The sequence below is a fragment of the Vanessa cardui genome, chromosome 10, assembly GCF_905220365.1.
Source record: "Vanessa cardui chromosome 10, ilVanCard2.1, whole genome shotgun sequence".
Classification (NCBI taxonomy): domain Eukaryota; kingdom Metazoa; phylum Arthropoda; class Insecta; order Lepidoptera; family Nymphalidae; genus Vanessa; species Vanessa cardui.
The window spans coordinates 3,866,927-3,888,965 of NC_061132.1; the positions used below are offsets into that span (position 1 = coordinate 3,866,927).

Genomic DNA, 22,039 nt, shown 5'->3' on the forward strand with positions numbered 1-22,039 from the left:
TTTTGTATAGTGTGTTAAGGTTAAGACTGTTAACTTAAGACTGTTAAGTTATATTGTCTTCGCGAATTATGGTGTCGTGATACTATTTTATAGAGGTTAATTATATTCTCTATTTAGTGGCATAGACTACTAGCAAATCTTTTTTTAAGATTGCTTATGAGAAGCATTATTTTTATATTATCTGTGTTAGGGCAGATATTAGTTTTGCTCATGCGCCTGGTATTGCATGCAGCGAAGCTTTTGTTGAGCTTAAGCTTAGGTGGAGTTTGTCCTGCGCATATTGTGGGAGCTCGGTTTGTTTAATTTGGTTGTAGCCGAATAAATGAATTGTGGTGAGTAGTAGTTTTCTTAAGTTGGATTTTCCACTTTTTTTGTCATTTTATATTTCACATTTGAAATGTTATTTAAATTAATTATTTGGGTTGTTCGAGGTTTTGAGCTGGAGGGCCAGCTCGAATTTTTCTCGTTTATCCTCGCAAAATTCTTCCGCGAGGGGAGGTACTGTAACATTAAAAATTATTTTCATAATTTTAACTTTTTTTTATAATTATATAGAACGTCAAAAAAGTGTCAATTCGCTAAATTCCGTGCCATTGACCCATTTCCCACTTAATTTTATGTCGGTGTTGCTAGTATACCGCTTCAACTTGGCATTTTCTAAAATTTTAATTAATAAAATAAATTACATTTATTTTAAAGGCACATTAAAACAATTATTAAAATAAGATTTTAATCATCTAATTCGTTTGCTGAATTTGATTAGAGGTAATTTCATATCGTTTCAGATTAATTTAATAGCTGTCTTCCAGTTTAAAGGTTAGTTCTTCGATGTAGGTGTCGGAGTCTAGTTATGATAAATTTACTTTGCCTCATTTTTGACTTTTCTTAATTTTAATAATTATTCCAAAATTATTTCCCTGATTTAATTATGGATATAATTCCTTTTTGCATTAAGGGTATTTTGGTAGTGATACTGGTCACACTCGCTAACCTTTCAAAGGTTCATGAACTTTCGATTTCGTTCTTTTTGAATTTTGGAACTATCGGCTTCACACCGAATCCAAACTTATAATTCGATATACTGAATATATCGGTGAGTTGTCTTTATAATTGAGTTTCTTAATTTGTGGCTGTTTAGTATTCAGTGCTTTAATAGCAGTTATCTTTTCAGAATTTATATTAACAATGAAGTTTTGAAGTTTGACAGAACTTTATATCATGTTTACCGACTCGTAAAAAATTGTAAGTCTTTAATTCTTGTTTTTGATTAAATGCATTGGTTTGCAATTCGAAAAGTCGTAGTCATGTGTAAATTGTGGTTTCCAGTGACCCTTTGAAATGGTTCTCCGGAGTTGAGATCGTCAATTTGTGTAAGCAGGACTTTGAACATCCAGAAGGTAAATTCGTGCTTACATCTCTCGTTAAAGGTATTTATCATTTGCTTATTTGCTTAACTTATTGAACCTGTATATTTCGTATTACAGGAGGTTTTTTTTTAATCGGATTTACCCACCACGTGGACTTCTTGAATGGAAATATTAAGAGTGAACAGCTCCAGGTTCCTGGTTGAGTGTGCCCAGATAGCGGCTGGTGCAACTCCAAGGACGGCAGGCCTGTTCCCTAAGCCGTTGTCGGTATCCACGTGTAGCTGGAAACTTTGGTGATGTACCCCCTTTCAATTATATTATAAATTTCGTTTACACCGGTCTGGCGAACGGTGTATTCTTTCAAACCACATCAACTAATTTAATCGTCAGTGGCGCCTAATTTTCAACCTTACATTTTGGACTAGTAACATTGAATTTTCAAGCTTGCCTTTTATCCCAAGTGACCCACGCTGAGTCTAGCTGGCATAATTTTATATAATAGTCATTATAAGAAGTAACATAAGTAACTAGTAAATTAAGTAATTGCTTGTTTATAATACTATGTTACTGTGCATTAAAAATTTTATAACCTAATATTGTTTCTTTACACCCAACCACCCAGAAAGGTAACTCTACATACATAGAGATTTTTCAAAAAACTTATGACGTTTGAAAATAGCCAGATGGTTTCTATAATATTGTTGATGGTGATTTTTTCTTTTTCAGTTGTTTGGCGGTTTGATGACATACTTGGTTATAATTTTGCAGTATGGAGACCAAACAGAAAATTCATCTCAACCTTACAATAACGCGACGGGTCAAATGTGAAGCTTAAAAAAAACATTGTGTTTTGACGAGTTTAATCACACATTATTTACTACTATTCACGATTATTTTTAGAACACTGAAAATTTAAACAAAAATTATAAAACAATGTGCACAAATTATTTTCTTCGTTTTCTGCTTACTTTCCCCGCGAGTGTACTCCGAAATTATCTACTTTTTTCATCTACATTATTTACTTTGGAGCAAGCTTGACTTACAGCTATATTTATGTGTTTTGGTTTTGTGAATGAGCAAGTTTAACTACTGGCACAAGGGAAGTAACATCTGAGTCCGAAATTTCAGTGGTGGCCAGGCAATGCAAGAAATGGTTAATATTACACACAGCGACAGAGCTTACGGCAGTACTTACATACCATCAGATGACCCATTGACCCGTCCACCAAAATAATATAATAAACAATAAAAAACATAAAGTGTTTCTTTGATTAGATAAATAAACAGTAAAACAAGAATTTAGTAAACCTTTTTTAAATAAGGAATTGAATTTACTGTATGCAATGTACTAATAGTTCGAAGCGCCACCCTAAAATAATACGGCACAAGCTGATATAGTCCCCAGTACGAGGATCTTAAATTGTTTTGACACATACATGTAAAACTTTGTGATAGACCTGTCAATAAAGCGTAAAATCCCTAACAAATTCGTAACACGGTGAAATTTTATGGGTTTGTTTAGGAAGATAAAATAACTTAGCGTGTGACTTTGCAGCGTCGTGGCATGAACGGTAAGGGTTGAAAAGGAGCAAAAAGCGTTTTTTGTTAATACCTATGTAAAAAAAATAGTAACATGCTGCAAATTTGCAATTATCATGTTTATGGCATTTTGTAACATCTATTAGCAGCATTTTGCCACCTACCGAACATTGTTTATTACTGAAAAACACTGACATTTGTTAATAACGGGGGTAAAAAGTCAATGAAGAATTGCAATTTAACACATTCTGAAATACATATATCATTAAAAAGTATGGAATAATAAATTATTATTAGAATTTGCATGTGGTCACACGATAATGGACTTATTCTAAATGCAGAAAAAACTAGCCTAATGCATGTCCGTTCTAGTCATAATATCACAGATATAATAACTCGGTCATTGCCCACGATCATCACTGTTTACACACTCAATGTAATGGCACTAAATGCTATTGTCCACCTCTAAAATTAGTTGAAGAACAATAATATCTTGGCCTAATTGTAGATAATCGTTTTAACTGGAGTTAGCACGTTGATAAGGTATGCGATCAGTTACGTGTTTTTATGGCAAAACTATACATAATAAAGCATAAGGTATGTTCCCCATATTACTCATGATGTATAGGACCCTAGCAGAAAGTATCATATCCTACGGCCTGGGTAGTTATGGACGTACATAAAAAACTTACCTAGACCGAATATTTAAAATACAGCAAAGAATATTAAAAAATATAGTACCCCAAAAAATTCAAATTAAAATAAAAAACAAAATTTCTCTTTTCAAATATTGTAAAGTCTTACCAGTGTATGATCTAATTAAACTCGTTATACTCTCTAACAATTATTTTAATAATGAACTAAAAAATCCTTATATTCATAATATGACTACCAGAAATATAACCAATAAAAACTTAACCTTACCAAGAACCAAAAATCTATACGGGAAAAAATCTCTTAACTATGTCCTACCTATGTTTATAAATGAGTAACCAAAAAATATTAGAGAAAAAATTACAGAAAATAATATCAAAAATGTCTTAAAAAATATTTTTATCAAAAATTATAATATACTATGTATGTATATATATGTATATATATATATATATATGTGCGTATGTGTATGTATGTGTGTGTGTATATGGTATGTATATAAATAAAAAAATATATATAATTAAATGAGACATTTGGGAACAGCCTGTATTGTTTAGTTTTAATAAATAGTATATGCGAATACTTTTCTTAGCCAATACAAACCAGAAAATGGTTTAATGGCTTGTAAAATATATTAATGTGTATGTTTTATTATAAAAAGAAATAAATAAAATAAAATAAATTTTTTTTATAAATACTTTTCATACACGTGAAGAAAATTGATTCCAATAATATGTTAAATTGAATTGAAGTTTGACATGTGAAATTCATTTAATTGAAAATTATTAATTTGCTGTCAATAATTTTTAATAATTTTTCAACAATAACAAATCTTTTTTGTGACCTTCTTACTATCCATCTGTTCCGAAAGTGAGAACGACACTCTATTTATTTCACTTTTACAAGCGTGGTTCAAGCGTCCCACCCCTACTCTTACCAGCTTCCCAAATTCCTTCGCATCTCAAGGGCCTCTATGTTGAATTGCGAAAGAAAAATCTGGCAGTCATCGTCAGATGGATGCAAAATGTCGATTGAAGAAGTGTGTTTCGTTTGTGACAAATTGTTATCCATCGACGCGGTTGACGTAGTGAAAAAAAAAGAGATAACAAAGCTACGAAAATATAGTTCTATCAAAGCTTGGTAAACTATCTCATACAATTGTTTTGCAGAGTTTGACTCAGGAACTTAATAGATGTTACAATATGCTATAAATATGATAGTTACAAATTTGCAGCGTGTTACTATTTTTTTAAACTGTCATTTACAAATATTAATGTTTTTCAATAATAAACAATGTTCCGTATGTTGCAAAACTTAATAATGTTGAAAATTTAATAGATGTTACAAAATGCTATAAACATGACAAATTTGCAGCGTGATACTAATTTTTTTAACCATGGTTTTAACAAAAAACGCTTTTCACCCCTTTTCAACCCTTTCCTTGAATTTGTTAGGGATTTTAGGCTTTATTGACTGCACTAGACTTAGAAAGCGCAGTGTTGCCGTTCCACGAAATTGACAGATAATAAAGACAGCGACGGTTACGGTTCAGAAATCGAAGTTTTGTTATAAAGCCGATAAATGTTTATATTAATGAATACTATATTATTGTAGGAATAAAATATAGAAATAATCAAATTTTTATGGTTACCAAGGTGTATAAGTGGACGAGTGGACTGGTGAATATTTGGATACTTATATGAATAGTATAGGAAATATGATACTATTCATATTTCCTATACTATTCATATAAGTATATATATATATATATAATATATATATATATATATATATATATAATACAGGTTGTGTGGGTTATATATTTCTAGTTCGTATTTCTATACGTACAAAGCGTTCCTTTAGAAGCTGCCTTTCTATGGGCTCTTTGGGAAATTGTGTAATTCTATCACCAACTTTTGGCAGATCAATGCATTGAAGTCGTAATTGACGGTGCATTTTGTGACTTAAAATTTGAGAACATTCCCATTGCCGCCACAGCTAGTATCGGAATACTTGACGTTGATATTTTGACTCTTGTTCAGTTATTGGTAATTGGTAGGCAAAATCACATTGGCATCAAAAACTTTCGGTGTGCTCAGCAAAGACTAAACAAAATGCAAGTTCAGCACGAGCTGCTCTCACCTCTGGGCGGGTGCTTCCCAGTACCAGCTTCTTTCTTTTGACCATACCCAACATAAAACGATTTGCTTGATCCTTTGACTTTGCGTAGAAATTTTGGATCAAACCCGGATGCTGAATTTAAATTTCGGACATCTCGTCCAAATTCCAATTTTCACCCGAACCACCTGCATGTACGACAATTCAAAATAGTGCTATTTTTAAGACATTTTCTGCTTCGCACAACCACTCTGTAGTACCAGCTTTCGCCGGCGGTATTCCGAACAGATAATTCTTGGGAACCGACAATAAGGTAGCTTACTCATTTCTTAAAGACCATGGGTGGTGGTAGCTACTTAACATCAGGTAAGTCTGCTGCTCATTTGCCGCCACTAAAATAGTAAAGAAAACATTTCAGGAAGCCTTATGAATGTCACACTTTCTTCGTTCTAGCCCTCTTATATATTCTTTAAGTGGTAATTCTAAGAGCGATATTCATTCGTGTTAATCTTAAATTGAATCATGAAAACGTATTTTAATTTCTCTTTAAAATCGATTATAACTCATTTTTATAGCTCGACGTATAGCTGAATCTACCTTAAGGGATTATCAGTCCAAATATTTTTACTTTCAAATTTGTATTTTTATTTTCACACATTTAAAACTTTAATTATGAAAAAGTGTTAATGTTCACAAGTCATATTTATAACGTAAACAAGATTATATTATAGTTATATTGATTTCATATGTTTAATACAACATTTCCAAGTCGATATTTTAATGGACAAAATTATTTTCTCGTAAGTGCACGAGAGCACTTTATTTTTAATAGTCATCTACACTTCTCTCAACTGTTTTGCACAGACTGTACCATTATAACAAAGTATGTAGTTATGAAGCTTATCGTCTGAAACAAACAAACCTTATTAAACAATAATATATCATAGTCCTTCACTGAAAGCGGTTTCAATCTGCTGAGACAAATAAGCAAAGCGACTTTGACATTTAAAATGTTATTATAGGCTGCTGTCATAAAAGCTTTAAATAAACAAGGTATTTAATTATAACAACCGCAGTATGAAGTGATCTCTGAATGGTGACCAGGTCCAGGGGAGACATCGTCGGCTGGTTGAGAAGAAGCTGTTTGAACATCAGGTCCAGTTCTAAAGGGATCCTCTTTCCAACTGGCGTCACATTAAAATTCAGCTTAGTCAAAAGTACTCCTATCTCATTGACCTACAAAAAATATTTATTAAAAATTATATAATTTAGGTACGTTTAGTATTATACTGGAATATGATGATTTCATCTTGATCAAATAACCAGCACTTTTGAATCATCGTTCAACATACTATAGTAAGCGAAGCCACGACCAGGGCAATCGAATCTATACGAGGCCCTGGGCATATTATGCCTGAGACCCCTTTCATTTTGACAGAACACTATTTTGTTGGAATAGACAAAGAAACTTTCATTGTTCTCTTCGATTTGCGAATAAATGATGCCGTATATGCACATAGGTATTAAAGTAAACAGTTAGTAAAGTTACATATTCTATGACTACAATATTTCACATCTGTGTATCTCATATTCTTTGGCATATATCATGTATAAAAGTCGAAGCATTGCATGTGTTAAACAGAGTGTCTATCAAGTGCGTCACAGTCTGTATAATTGTTTCGTATCGTTGATAAATCGTGAACTAGTTAGTGTCTACCATTATCCTCAACATCAGCCCAGCAACAATGCTTTGTTGGAATAACTAGTTACTTATTTGTTACTCTGTCATTCTTTTCTCGAATATATCGGAAAAATCAGAATCATAATTTTGAAAATGTGCAGATGTTTTAATGTTTTTAATATGATACTTGTTGACAAAGCCCTCGGGAATCTTGGAAAATAAAACTTTTAATAAACCATTCACCTCCGAACTTATTCGGTGCCATGGTTCAATGAATAAAACAGCCATAGAAAAATGATAAACACACCATAACATCTGAACACATACGACTGCGGTGTGATAACTTCGTCCTGCTTTAGAAATGAAAGAAGACGAATTCATATAATTAAACAATTGTATTGTTTAATGATTTGAATTCGTCTTAATTATAATTAGTAATTATACACACAAGTCAAGGGTAAAAAGTCAATGAAACTGAACAAATGCATCGTAAATAACAGAGAGTTCGCTGAAAATAAAGTAAACATGATTCCGCCGCGGGTGTCGTTCAGTCCCTTCACCGCAACGCAAACGGATACATAAGCCCTCGTCAGGTCACGAAAACGCTTCAATGATAAACGGCATGCCGTCCCAGGAATATTGTCTGAAACAAAATTACAATACAAAAATATGGATAGGTTCAAGTCTAAAGTAAATAGGAATTACTTTCTATTACTCGTAATAATGAAGCTCATATATATGTATTATAAATAAGGACACTCACATGAATTAGTCTTGTCTACCCATTCTCTGAACTTCAGACGCATTGAGTGCAGTATGTAATATACATCGAAATTTATAAACGCATTCTCCATATACAGTAGATATACTTTATAACTCTCAATATTAACCACGATTTCGAAAAGTTCCATTGCCCCTAAAAATAGTCTGTCGTGAGTTTGTAGGCCTGACAACAAAATAATTACTACACCCTGTACAAGCTTGACCTATTTGACAGATGCAATCTGATTGACATAACTCCGCTAATTATAAAATATATAGGCTGTCAAAACGGTTGACCCTAGGAGTAGTGGTGCAAAAAGCTTTATCAAACGTATAACACCTCGCCTCATTGCCTCCTCTGGTGACGGGAGATTCGTTTCTTGCCTAGAGGATCGGAATTACTATTCAACGAGGAAATGCTGCTAACATTTTTGCCACCATTCCACGTGATCAAGTTTATACAGTAACTAGTTTTAGTTCATATTTTTATATATAAAAGAATTAAAACTTCGCATTTAAAAAAAATTGAAAATATTCGCATTGTAAAAATATTTTGGTCTATTTCGTATAGAAGGTTACAAATTATTTATATTTTTCCGCAAATAGTCTTGTAATATTAAATTGTGTTTTATATGTCTAGTGCATTAAATAATTTCACACATAATACCACCACTCACACCATTTCGTCAAAGTTACAAATATTTTAAAACGTTATGTTTTTGGAGTACTAGATATTTTCTACCAGTCTGTCAAAAAGATCAATCTAACTTGTAGAGGGTATAACAGTCATCGCGGGGTAAAGAACTGTAGGTGAATAACAGTACTCATTAGGAAGATTATGATTTCCAACTCCATCGAATATATTCCCTATGATGATTTATCATGTAGCTTTATAAGTGGATAAGCTTGCCGGGTTAGAGACGACTGCAATTACACTTCTAACCGTAATACGCACGCTTTTGTCTGACTGGATAAGGAAGATGAACTTTAGTTTAAATGCAGGTGTGACACTGGGCGACGACTCTTGGGAAATTGCATAAGTACCGATTGACGAACTTACATCTTGCTTTATTAAAAGTGACGTATTTATAAGTCGCAGGTAATGCGATCAATAAAATTGTAAGTGGAGTATTAATTACAAAAAATAGACTTTTGTTTCGTGTTACACCCGTGTTGCCATTTAAATCGTAATTTATCTGAAACATATAACGATTAGTACAAAAATATATCTAAGTTATTGTTATTCAGCCATACAACTTGCAGCGAAGAAGAATCTCGATTCCATACTACGTGTCTACAAAATATATTTGATTTAATTATGAAATTAAATATAATTTATTCTATTTTATTACAGTAGAAGCCGCTTTACTTTTTTGAGAATTTTTAACATATAATAAACTAAATTACTTCACAGTTATCGTGTAATAAATTATATATATAAAGATTATAAAATCTATAATAAGTACAATATTATCTACTTTATTGAGTAAATTTAAATGTTTCGCTATATTTTTCATGCGGTTGACGCTCCAATAAGATCCCAATCCGGTTACAAATACTGTTGCTAACATCTTGGAACAGCCTCCAAGAGGAAACGTTGAAGTCTCCGCGTATAACTGAACAATATTTTTGTACATCCATATTGCTTCTGAAATATCTAGAATTAAGAAGAGAACAAATCTATATACACAAAATAATAAGTCCTGACTGACTGACTCATCATCGCCGAGCTTAAACTGCTAAAGTTAACCGCCTTGAAAACACTAAGAAAGGAATTTTGTAAATTCTACCTCTAGAGGTAGAATTAACAATTCACCCTAGGGTGACATAAGGGTTATAAGTTTGTACGGTAGTCCGTAACTTTTTTAAGTTAGAGACATGAAATTTTATTTATGGAAACAACAACAACAACAGCCTGTAAATTCCCACTGCTGGGCTAAAGGCCTCCTCTTCCTTTAAGGAGAAGGTTTGGAACATATTCCATATTTTCCTATTTTTGGAAAACTGAATAAAAATAAGTTGATACATATTTCATCGTTTTCAACCGACTTCAAAAAGGAGGAGGTTATTAATTCGTCTGTACTTTTTTTTTATGTTTGTTACCTCATAACTTTTCACTGGGTGGACCGATTTTGATTTTTTTTGTTTGAAAGGTAGTGCTTCCCGTGGGGTCCCATTTTAATTTTATTTTTTTCCGATGATGGTATCCGTATGAAAACGACATAAGTCTTAAATTTGCATTATGTTTATGCGCGACAAATAGGTGAATAACTGAAAATCACGTTAATCAATTTTGACGATTTTTTTTTTTTATTATAAAATTTATACTTCAAGGGTAGTTTGGTGAAAGTTTGGTAAGGTTCTGAGCATAGGATCCATGACAAAGTAACGGAACGGAAGGGAACGGAACAATTCTGAAGAGCACGTTAGCGATACTCGGTCGAATCTTTCATTTATAGGTTATTTGGATATTTGAGTCACCTTTCGTAATGTGATTTTGTTTATGTAATTATCATAGTCGAATATTATAATCAACTAGCTACCCACCCCGGCTTCGCACGGGTGCAATACTGATACTAAATATACTACAGAATTTGTTTATTTACGACATTACATTGCAAGCTTCTTAAATTATCAGTGTTTCTTTAATATATTGTTCATGTATTATTTATACAAACCTTCCCCTGGAATCACACTATCTATTAAAAAAAAACCGCATTAAAATCCGTTGCGTAGTTTTAAAGATATAGGGACAGAGAAAGCGACTTTGTTTTATACTATGTAGTGATGGAACTCCTATACGGCTCACAGTTAGGATGCGATATGGAGTAGAATTTCTTACAGTCTTTAATCAAATTTTGTATGTGTGATGAGATGTCATATGATGTACGACATATATTAGCTCTTTTTCAAAGCTTTTTGTCGAGGTCAATTACAGCTCTTTCGAGGGATCCTTGTAGTTTATGCCGCACGGCGTATTAAAGCCGCATTTTCGAAAGTCTAATTTTGCTTTATTCGCAAGTGTCCTTTGAAATTCTCCTCAAAGTAGTTTCTGATTCATATAAAACGGAACGCTTAATCTATCCATATTATGAAAAATTAGTTAGTCAACATCAGCTTCACTTAAAATCAAAAAATAAATAAAATTTTAACAAAAAGAAAAACCGACTTCAAACAAAACACTTTTACTTAGGAGGACTCTAAAAAATATGTTGAATACGCAATTATTTTTATTACTTTTTAGTGCATATTCATTTGTTTTAAAATAGTGTTTTGTTTGAAGTCGGTTTTTCTTTTTGTTAAAATTTTATTTATTAGTTTGTAAACTCTGTTCCTAAAGGGATGAAATAAGGCTTGAAAGTTAGCATGAGAGACCGCCATTTTTGAAGTTAGATCCATAAAACTTTATTTTTGGAATACTAATTATAAAAGAGTAAATATGTATTTAAGCGTATCCGGATATTCTAGCCCTAAAGGGTGAAATAGGGTTGCTATTGCTTATATTGGTTAGTCTGGAAGTTCGCTATTTTTGAAGTTAGAAGCATTAAGCTGTGTCTTCAGGCGTTTAGTTACAAAAAGAAACAAATACCTCTATCAGAATTTATGGAAATTCTACTCCTAAGGGCGTAAAATAAGGCTTGAAAGTTTGTGTGAAAGCCAGTCATTTATTAAGTTAAAACATAAATCATAATTTTTGGGATATTGATTAAGAATAATTTGGTACATATTTCAGCGTTGCTGAATATTCCAGCCTTAAGGGCTGCGATATGGATTGCCAGTTCGTATATATGTTAGTCTGGAGTTCTGCCATTTATTAAGTCAGAACTAGGAAACTTTATTTTTACGTTACTGATTAAATATGAGTAGATAAATGCGTATTTTAGTTTTCTGGATATTTTAGCGCTAAGGGGTCAAATTAGGGTTTCGTATATAGATAAATCGGGAAGTCCATCGTCTTTGAAATGAGTAGATATTTATTTAAGCTTTTTGGATATTCTACCCCTAAGGGTTGAAATAGAGGTTGAAATTTCGTGTAAAGGCTAGTCTTGAAGTCCGTCATTTTTAAGTCAGAAGATTGTCGTGCCAATAATGTTACTAAGGGATTTAAGTCCTCCAAAATTATGCAACGGCACCAGACCAATAGTTACGGCACTCCATCGGAATGTCACAGGAGCTACAGTTATCACTTGATAACCTATTAAAAATTCTGTTGATTTTACAAGAATAATTCTGATAACTCAAAAGTCACAGAAACACTTATTCCTTGATAAATACGTCAATACAATCTTAGATAGGTCAAGTTTGAGAACAAAGCTTACGAGTGCAAAACGCAAGGATGTAACCGTATATAGCGACTTGTCGGGAAACTGTCGCTATGTAGCCTCCACGACTGCGAGCGAAGCGTAGCGGGGCAAGCCCCAGGGCTCGCGACAGGCGCAACACGGCTGCCAACGAGCCCTGAACTTCACAGGCCTCGTCCTGCATCTGCACACTCGTCGCCGCGCCGGGACGGCGTTTGGCATTCCACGCCAAGTTCTTTATTCTTCTGTGTTCCAACTGAAATCTTTCAAATTACAGAACCGATATATTTAACACATATGCTTTTTTGCCCTTTCCCGAGATTCAAACTTCTCCCAAACCAAATGGTATCAAAATCGGTTTTGTGGTTTAAACATAAACAGCTCTCAGTAAGAGTCACTTTTGCATTAACATTGGTAGATTTTGAACGTAGGTTCTCGTTCAGCGTATGACTCGTGTGTTCCGTTGCTTATTGACGTCTGTTATTTTGTCATTATAAACTGACACGCTTCCAAAGGGTGATAAGAATCGAATCGATTGTATCAGAGTTAATGTTTCGTTACAATCAATATAAAAGTTATACTTTACGTTCTATTTTCACAAATAGGTTCTGTAACAGGATCAGACGAGGAGGTCCAGGGAGATCTAACGAGCGACCTGCGGTCGTGGCTGTAATATGCAGTTCAGATGCCATTCACGTGTTTCGAGTGCCTAGTATCACGCTATTGGACCGATCGATTCGTCCGGTCCGATTATTTGTTGTACTGGCGCTGGTTATGCGTCAGTGGTGGTAGAACAGATGACCACAATAAAATATAAATAAACATGGAATGAGCTATTAAGTCGTGTAATTAATTTACAATGACAGACCATTATTAAAGCCCTTTCTAATTTAAATGAAATTCATATTCCTAGAATGGTTGTGTCTCATTCATACGAGGAGTTGGAACTCTGTATATTTACCGATGCGTCTGAGAGCACTGTACTTTGGAAGAGACAGACACCCGAAAATCTCATTCGCGGATAAATAATCATCGCGGTTTAAACGCAGCTAGATAATGGGTAGGTGCTGCCTTTCAAGATAAAGGCCGAGCGGTGGTACAAAGGAATGTTCCAATTTGTATCCCTGGTAGGAAAGAAAAGTGGAGTCCACAACGAGGATTATCCAGAACAGCACAAATCTGACGTATGAGCAAAATGTGCAAAAATCTTTTGTGATTTTTTCAATTTAAGAAAAACATTAAAATATACCCTCAAGTTTTAAAATTGTGTATCTTTTTGTAGAAAAAAAGCTTTGATGGCGTTCTCCTAATAGTAAACCCTGCAAAAGTAATAAAAATGGCCTTTATTTCTACTACAAAGAACTGTTACATCGTACTTATTCTACGTTATAAAAAAAAAAAAAAGTAAAGTAACAGCCTGTAAATTCCCACTGCTGGGCTAAAGGCCTCCTCTCCCTTTGAGGAGAAGGTTTGGAACATATTCCACCACGCTGTTCCAATGCGGGTTGGTGGAATACACATGTGGCAGAATTTCAATGAAATTTGTCACATGCAGGTTTCCTCACGATGTTTTCCTTCACCGCTGAGCACGAGATGAATTATAAAGACAAATATTCGAATTCGAATTCGAATTAGGTTATAATAATGATTAATAAATAATAATAATATACATTACTTTTTTGCATATAAATAAATATAAATTAAATAATGTTTGTTGTTGTCGCCTCTGCGGCGTAGGCCTACATACTATTTTTAAAGACCGGCAACGAATCTGCAAACCCACCAGTCACTTTTCATCAGGCGAGCCTCCTGGCCGTTTGCCAACTTTAGCATAAAAAAAGATTCCAGTATTTACAGTTTGACATTAGAAACGAATTTTGACGAGTAGTTATTCTAAAAGTATATTAAAACTATTTATGACAGAAACATTATTTTCAAGATCTATTTTTCCATCGTTCCCAATCACACTTTTTGTAAAAAGTTATTAATAGATAATTCCGATATTTGTAATTTTATTAAAATATTACGCTTACTAATTATTTAGTACCTATCTATCTACAGCATTCATCTATCGATTAGATTCCGTTACTTTTTATACGAAACTACTATTAATTTAAGTAAGTGTATGATTAAATGTCACTTGTATATAAAGTCAAATCATCGACTGAAAGATCGAACCAAATTAAGATATTGTGTTATTGAAGGGCAACACTGAAGTTTGACACTACTAGCATTCTTTCCACCATTCCACGTGGTTATTTATGATTCGTACTATTTTTAAATTTGATAGATCAAATCAGTTAAGGAATTATTTTTTAATAAAACAACAAATAAAATCAATGTAAAATAATATATTAACCGATGCGATAATGTTGGAACTGTAAGTTGGTTGTATAATATTGATTGTTGAAATGAACAATAAATTGTATTGAAGATATTCATTGTCATAAATATCTTCGAAAAAACGAAAAGGGCCGGTTTTGACATTATTAATGTTGTCGTATCGGAACTACTGGTCCGAGAGGTTTTCCCACAATGGATATTCAAGTCTCTGACGCGTTGCCGAAGAAACATTACACTATGATAAATATAATCATGTACACTCGTCTGCTTTTTGGATTATATTCGAAAGTCCACAAGTGTTTAGCCTTTACTGTTATCGCTAAGATCTATTGTTTTACTTTTGCGATCATTGTAACGTATTTCTGTGTGCAAATTTTTTTAATATTTGAGGAAAAACATGTAAATATGCTGTTGAACGTAAAACTTTTACCTTTCATTGTTACGATTTTAGTATCAGTTGTAACCGACGGCGAATATTTCTTCGAATATTTGGACGGAATAGACAAAATACATAACCCAGCGTTTGTCGAAGAAGAAAGTTTTAAAGTTCTCTTTTCTTTTGCCATATTCATATTTGTTATTTTATTTCGTGTTCTACGGATAGTATTAGTATCACTCACTTTTCCAACACCTTTTGTCAGCAAATTATATGTGTTCTACGTACTGATGTTATCGTCAGTAAATTTAGGTAATATCACCGAGATCTTAATGTTCGAAATATTGTGGATTCGTCTGAGATTATTAAGGAGAACAATGGATAGTTTCTCTCGTGTGTCACACAGCGGCAATGAAGAATACGACGTGATGCTTGCCACGACTATAACTGACCATTTGATCGCTTATAAAAACATATTAGATAACAACAAGAAAATTGGCCACGCGACGAAGCTCTTGGTAAGCATATTGCGATAGCTCTTACAAGCATGTGTATGGTATTCTTCTCTTAGTTTCTTTATGTAATAAGTATATTTATATTAATTAGGTGTTTATAGTTATTTTCGTGTTTCAGATGGTGTTCAACTTGCCGTTTTATTTTTCAGTTTTGCTACTTTTTACCGATTTTATAAGTCGTAATATATTAGAATTGCATGTAAGTATGACAGTAGTTATAGTATATATATACATTACATGGCTAAATACAGGATATTTTGGCTTGATGGACTTAGTTCATAGCCAGAATAATACATTAAAAAGTAAATATTCATTAAAAGAACATTAAGTATTTTTTTGCAGGGCAACATAAATATTATGTCGGAATTTTTTGTTAATATATTTCTGTCTTTACTTCCGGCTTTGTTTGGAGAGTTGGCCAGCGCAGAAGCAGAAAGGATAAAACATAATTTGGCGAGACAACTGAGAATATGCAACAGTAAGATTATGAGATATTCATTTTTTATTTATTAAGCAACTAGTAGTTGCCCGCGGCTGTTGCTCGCGTAAAATATGGTTATAAATAACTTAATAGACTAATTTAAAATATCACATTAATTTAAGAACTATTTGTAAAGAACGCTGGTGGTTCATTCATTTCCATTTTAAAGATTTTACCTTATGCTTTGTTATTTGACTTTAACCGCAAACCGATTTTCATGTATCCATCCATTATCAAGTGATAACTGTAGCCCATGAGATGACATTCCGATGGAGGGCCGTAACTATTAGTTTGGTGCTGTTGCATAATTTTGGAGGTTTTAAGTTCTTCATTAACATTACTGGCACGACAATCCTCTAACTTAAAAAAAAATCGGACCTCAAGCATACCAATACACGAAATTTCAACCTCTATTTCAACCCTTAGTGGTGGGATATCCAAAAATGCTTAAATACTATATCCACTCATATATAAACAGTATCCGATTTTACATATTAGTTTCTCAGTTTATTACAGTTATTCATTTTGAATCAGTATTCCAAAAGTAAAGTTTCATATTTCTACGCAAAAAAAAATTCTGACTTCTATAGTCACATTCAACCCTTATTTCACCCCATGAGGGTTAAATATCTAAAAACCGAAAAAAATACATATCTTCTTATTTCTAATCAGTATCACAAAAATATTTCTTTATGTTTCTGCCTTCAAAAATAACAGACATCCATTATAACTTTCTTCCCTTATTTCAACTCCTTAGGGGTAGAACATGCAGAAACGCTTTAATTAGTATTTATTCATGTCTAATTATTAATTTTAAAATAAAGTTTCACTTAGTTAGACTTATTTTTAATCAGTATTCCAAAACTAAACTTTCATGTCTCTACATAAAAAAATTACGGACTGCAATACAAACTTTCAACCCTTCTTTCAACCCTTTAAGGATAGAATATCTTAAAACGTTGAAATAGATATCGACTTATTTTTAATCAGTATCCCAAAATAAAAATTTCACAGTTCTAACTTAAAAAAAAAAAATAAAAATTTTTACAAAAAGAAAAACCGACTTCAAACAAAACACTATTTTAAAAAAAATGAATATGCACGAAAAAGTAATAAAAATAATTGCGTATTCAACATATTTTTTAGAGTCCTCCTAAGTAAAATGAAATGAAAAATATTAGACTACTTAAAAGTCGATTTACGATTATATAACGTAGTTATAGTTATTGGTATTTTTGGAGCCAGTGTCAGCTATGATGCCCTTGCCCCAACAATCAAAAGAAAGAAGCGATACGAGCCCCTTGATTGATCCAGTATATTATTGTGTAAAAGGTAATTTGTAAAAAACATATTTGTTAAAGTATTCTCGTATTGTTTTTGATAGATATACTGTAGGGTTTTATTTGCTGACACCGACTCCAAATATAACAATAATTATAACTACATTATATAATCGTAAATCGACTTTTAAGTAGTCTAATATTTTTCATTTCATTTTACTTAGGAGGACTCTAAAAAATATGTTGAATACGCAATTATTTTTATTACTTTTTCGTGCATATTCATTTTTTTTTAAATAGTGTTTTGTTTGAAGTCGGTTTTTCTTTTTGTAAAATTTTTTATTTATTTTTGATTTTAAGTGAAGCTGATGTTGACTAACTAATTTTTTTTAATATGGATAGATTAAGCGTTTCGTTTATATGAGTCAGAAACTACTTCGAGGACAATTTCAAAGGAAACTTGCGAATAAAGCAAAAATATACTTTCGAAAATGCGGATTTAATACGTCATGCGGCATAAACTACAAGGATCCCTCGAAAGAGCTGTAATCGACCTCAGCAAAAAAACTTTGAAAAAGACCAACTATATTTCGTACATGATATGACATCACATCACATACACAAAAATTTGATTAAAGATAGTAAGAAATTCTGCCCCATATCGCACCCTAACTGTAAGTCGTCTAGGAGTTCCATCACTACATAGTATAAAACAAAGTCGCTTTCTCTGTCCCTATATCTTAAAATCCACGCAACGGATTTTGATGCGGTTTTCCTTAATAGATAGTGTGATTCAAGGGGAAGGTCTGTGTATATAATACATGAACAATATAGTAAAGAAACACTGATAATTTTAGAAGTTTGCGATGTGATGTCGTAAATAAACAAATTCTGTAGTATATTTAGTATCAGTATTGCACCCGTGCGAAGCCGGGGTGGGTAGCTAGTTGATTATAATATTCAACAATGATAATTACATAAACATAACCACATTAAGGAAGGTGACTCAAATATCCAAATAACCTATAAATAAAAGATTCGACTGAATATCGCTAACGTGCTCCTCAGAATTGTTCCGTTCCCTTCCGTTCCGCTACTTTGTCATGGATCCTGTGCTCAGAACCTTACTAAACTTCCACCAAATTACCCTTGAAGTATATATTTTATAATAAAAAAAATATTATCAAAATTGGTTAACGTGATTTTCAGTTATTCACCTATTTGTCGCGGATATACATAATGCAAATTTAAGACTTATGTCGTTTTCATACGGATACCATCATCCGAAAAAAAATTAAAAAAAATGGGACCCCACGGGAAGCACTACCTTTCAAACAAAAAAAAAATTATCAAAATCGGTCCACCCAGTAAAAAGTTATGAGGTAACAAACATAAAAAAAAAAAAAAAATACAGACGAATTGATAACCTCCTCCTTTTTGAAGTCGGTTGAAAATGACGGACTTGCATACAAAATTTCACCCCCTTAGGGGTAGAATTTCCAAAATTCCTTTTTTAGTGGGTGTCTACTGAATAAATTCATTCTACTCACCAAATTTCAAGACCCTATCTTCAGTAATTCGCTCGACGAAGATGAATCAGTCAGTCAGGACTTGTTATTTTATATTCAGGGTTATTGGTAACTCGACGTATATGCTTTAGACGGTGATAAGGGTGACTATTTGCAATAATATTAACCCCCATATGTATTATCCAAAAGTGAACCATTTTTGAGTTATCACGTTTTTTAGTTTTTTTCAAAATTTGTCAAAAATGCAACTTCAAAAAAGTTTCAATTAAAATCTATTTTTTTCTTTTGATTTATAAAAACGAAACATTATATTTGGATAATGGTCAATATTTAAATAATAATTATCGGTCCAAATTTAAAAATGCGAGACGGAAAACGAATTTATTTCAATATTTTTTTGATTTTTTTCCTCAAAAATACCTCAAAAACCAAAAAAAACTATATGAAACTTGGCCTGCCGATTATTTTAAAAACATAACCGTTTTCTTAGCTTTTCAAAAATGTATAAAAAAAGGAAATTATTTCAAATCAATCGAAATAAAATCACCAGAAAGGACGCTGGTGGACATTCGTATTCGAACATAAACGAATTCGTACTAAATTCACTTTTTAAAATTGTCACAAAATTAACTAAAAATAAAAACCAATGAAAAAAAAACTTACTTACTAAAATCACATACTTAAAACAAATTTAAAATAAAATTTAGAAAGAGAAACAGTTCAATAGCTAAGTTATAAAAAAGATATTTTGTAATATAGCCTGAATAAAGTATAAATAAGCGAATCCGAGAAACTCTCTATAACAGAGCACAGGACATGGACATTCGTATTCTAATAATTGTGTAATCTGTACTTTGCAATATTCTGCGGGTGATATGATGGCGAAACGCCTGTAATAAATAATATATATGTAAGGATATCACTATCTATGGTAATGGCAATAAAGAGGAATCTCTTCCACTGTGTTTATAATCTGGGGAACAATTTGCTGTCAGTGTGACGTGAGTGACACCGACGATAAATTCTAGAAGGAAAAGAGAGGTTTTGTGATCTTTAAAGAAACGTTATAATATTATTTAAATTAGAAGTAAAGGCTTTAAATGTTGTTTTTTGTTATTTCAGGTAAGCTATTTTGTTTACAATATGTTAATTGTAGTAAAACTTCTGTAAAAGTGCGATGTGAATTAAATAAATTTTGTTATTTCAGAAAACACAATTTCGTCTTTATTTCGCCTGAGCATATACTATTATAAAACAACATTTTCGCAATAAAATACAACAACTATGGAGAAATTAAGATTTGATTTTTGTGTGAAAACAGCAGCAGATGGAAAATCAAACATTATTTGCATAACCTCAATAGGAACACCTGATGGCCAAATTTTTGGCATACCGGCCGAATATCAACCTGCAAGCTTACACCAACTTATAACAAATACATCTAACTATGCCAAGATAAAAAAAACATTGAATAAAAGACATCAAACAAGGAAAATATGGATAACTTTAACTGATGAGATATCAAAGGTATATTTAGATGAAGAACGAAATATACAGTAAGGATTTTTACCTTGAGGAGATTAATGAAAACATAAATGATTCAAAACTGTTAACTGAAAACTCAAATAAAACATTGGAGAAACTATTAGAGACATTACTCGAAGAAAAGCAAAGAAAATCTGAAACTCAAAATTTGGGAAAAATTGCAAAAGACTTTGCGCTTGAAAAATTCACTGGTAAAAACGCAAATACTCACTTTAGATTAAGGACTTCAACAGAGAATGTGAACGTTTCCATATTGATGAAGACAGGAAAAAAATTGAAATTTTAAAACAATTTTTAGAATATTCAAGTGTAAACTGGTACAGTTGTATGCTAATAAAATTTACAATAGAATCAGAGTGGATTAAATGGGAAAAAAATTTCTGTGAAACATTCGGAAACAAAGGTTGGTCGCCAATCAGATATGCTCTTGGATTTAAATATCAAACAGGCTCCTTACTTGAATATGCACTGAAAAAAGAGAAGTTGTTATTAGAGGTTAGGAAGACTATTGATACAGGTACTCTTATAGACCTTATAGCCGCAGGCCTACCTAATTACCTGAGTGACAAAATTGACCGAGAGACATTACAACAAACTGAAGATCTCTATAATGAGATAGGCAAATTAGAACATTTTGTTGGGAAGAACAAATATGAAAAAAAAAAACTACATGCACTCTGACATAAAAACAAAAAAAAATGAAGAAAAGAAACCGTGCCAAATTTGTATCAATAAGGAAAAAGGGAAACGTTTTCATCCTGAGGAAAACTGTTGGTTCAATACGAAGAATCAAAAATATCTTGTGAAAAGTGTCAATAACTCGGAATTAGAAGTTGAACTTAATGAAGAGAATCCAAAAAACTAGAAGTATCACCATTAATAAAAATAAAGTTATTATTAAATGACACTTTAAAAGTTACAGCAATTTATGATTCTGGTTCAAATGTATCATTAATTAATGCAAAGTTATTAAAAATACAAACAAAAAAAGAAGATACATTTAATAAACAAACAGCAAAATTGAAAACTATTAATGGTGAGAAGAAAACAAAAGGTATAGTAACATTAAAAATAAAAATATATGACATTGAAAGAGAAATGAATATTTTTGTGATAGATAATGAAAATTTTCACTATGATTTTCTCATTGGTTTGGATTGTATCAAAGAATTTAAATTAACGCAAGATGAAAAATTGAATATCATACAGTGTAATAATTCACTTAGAGAGAATATAACCCAAAATGAAGAGAATAAGAAAAATAAATACTCTGAAAAAAATATTTTAAATGTCGAAATTCCTAATGTACTAGGTGACAAAAATAAACAAAATGTAACTCTAAACTCTGAGGTATGTAAACAAGAAATAAACTGTTTAAACCAAGGTGATATAAACTTCAATGAACATATTAATATAAGTGAATTTGAAATTTCAGTAAATCATCTAGATATATATAAACAAACTGAGATTGATAAATTAATAAAGAAATACAAACCAATTTTCGCTACAGACAAATATGACGTTGGTACAGTACGAGGTTATGAAGCT

At 32.1% G+C, this 22,039-nt stretch overlaps 1 protein-coding gene across 1 annotated transcript; it reads right to left on the minus strand.

Moving 5' to 3' along the window:
* Positions 1-6,366: 6,366 nt before the first annotated feature.
* LOC124533241 (gustatory receptor for sugar taste 43a-like) lies at positions 6,367-8,277 on the minus strand. Its single transcript, XM_047108446.1, has 5 exons — positions 8,123-8,277; positions 7,808-8,002; positions 7,603-7,712; positions 6,750-6,914; positions 6,367-6,585 (listed from the first exon to the last, which is right to left on the minus strand). The coding sequence occupies exons 1-5, from the start codon at positions 8,268-8,270 to the stop codon at positions 6,526-6,528; spliced, it is 678 nt and encodes a 225-aa protein (XP_046964402.1). The 5' UTR covers positions 8,271-8,277; the 3' UTR covers positions 6,367-6,525.
* Positions 8,278-22,039: the final 13,762 nt, after the last annotated feature.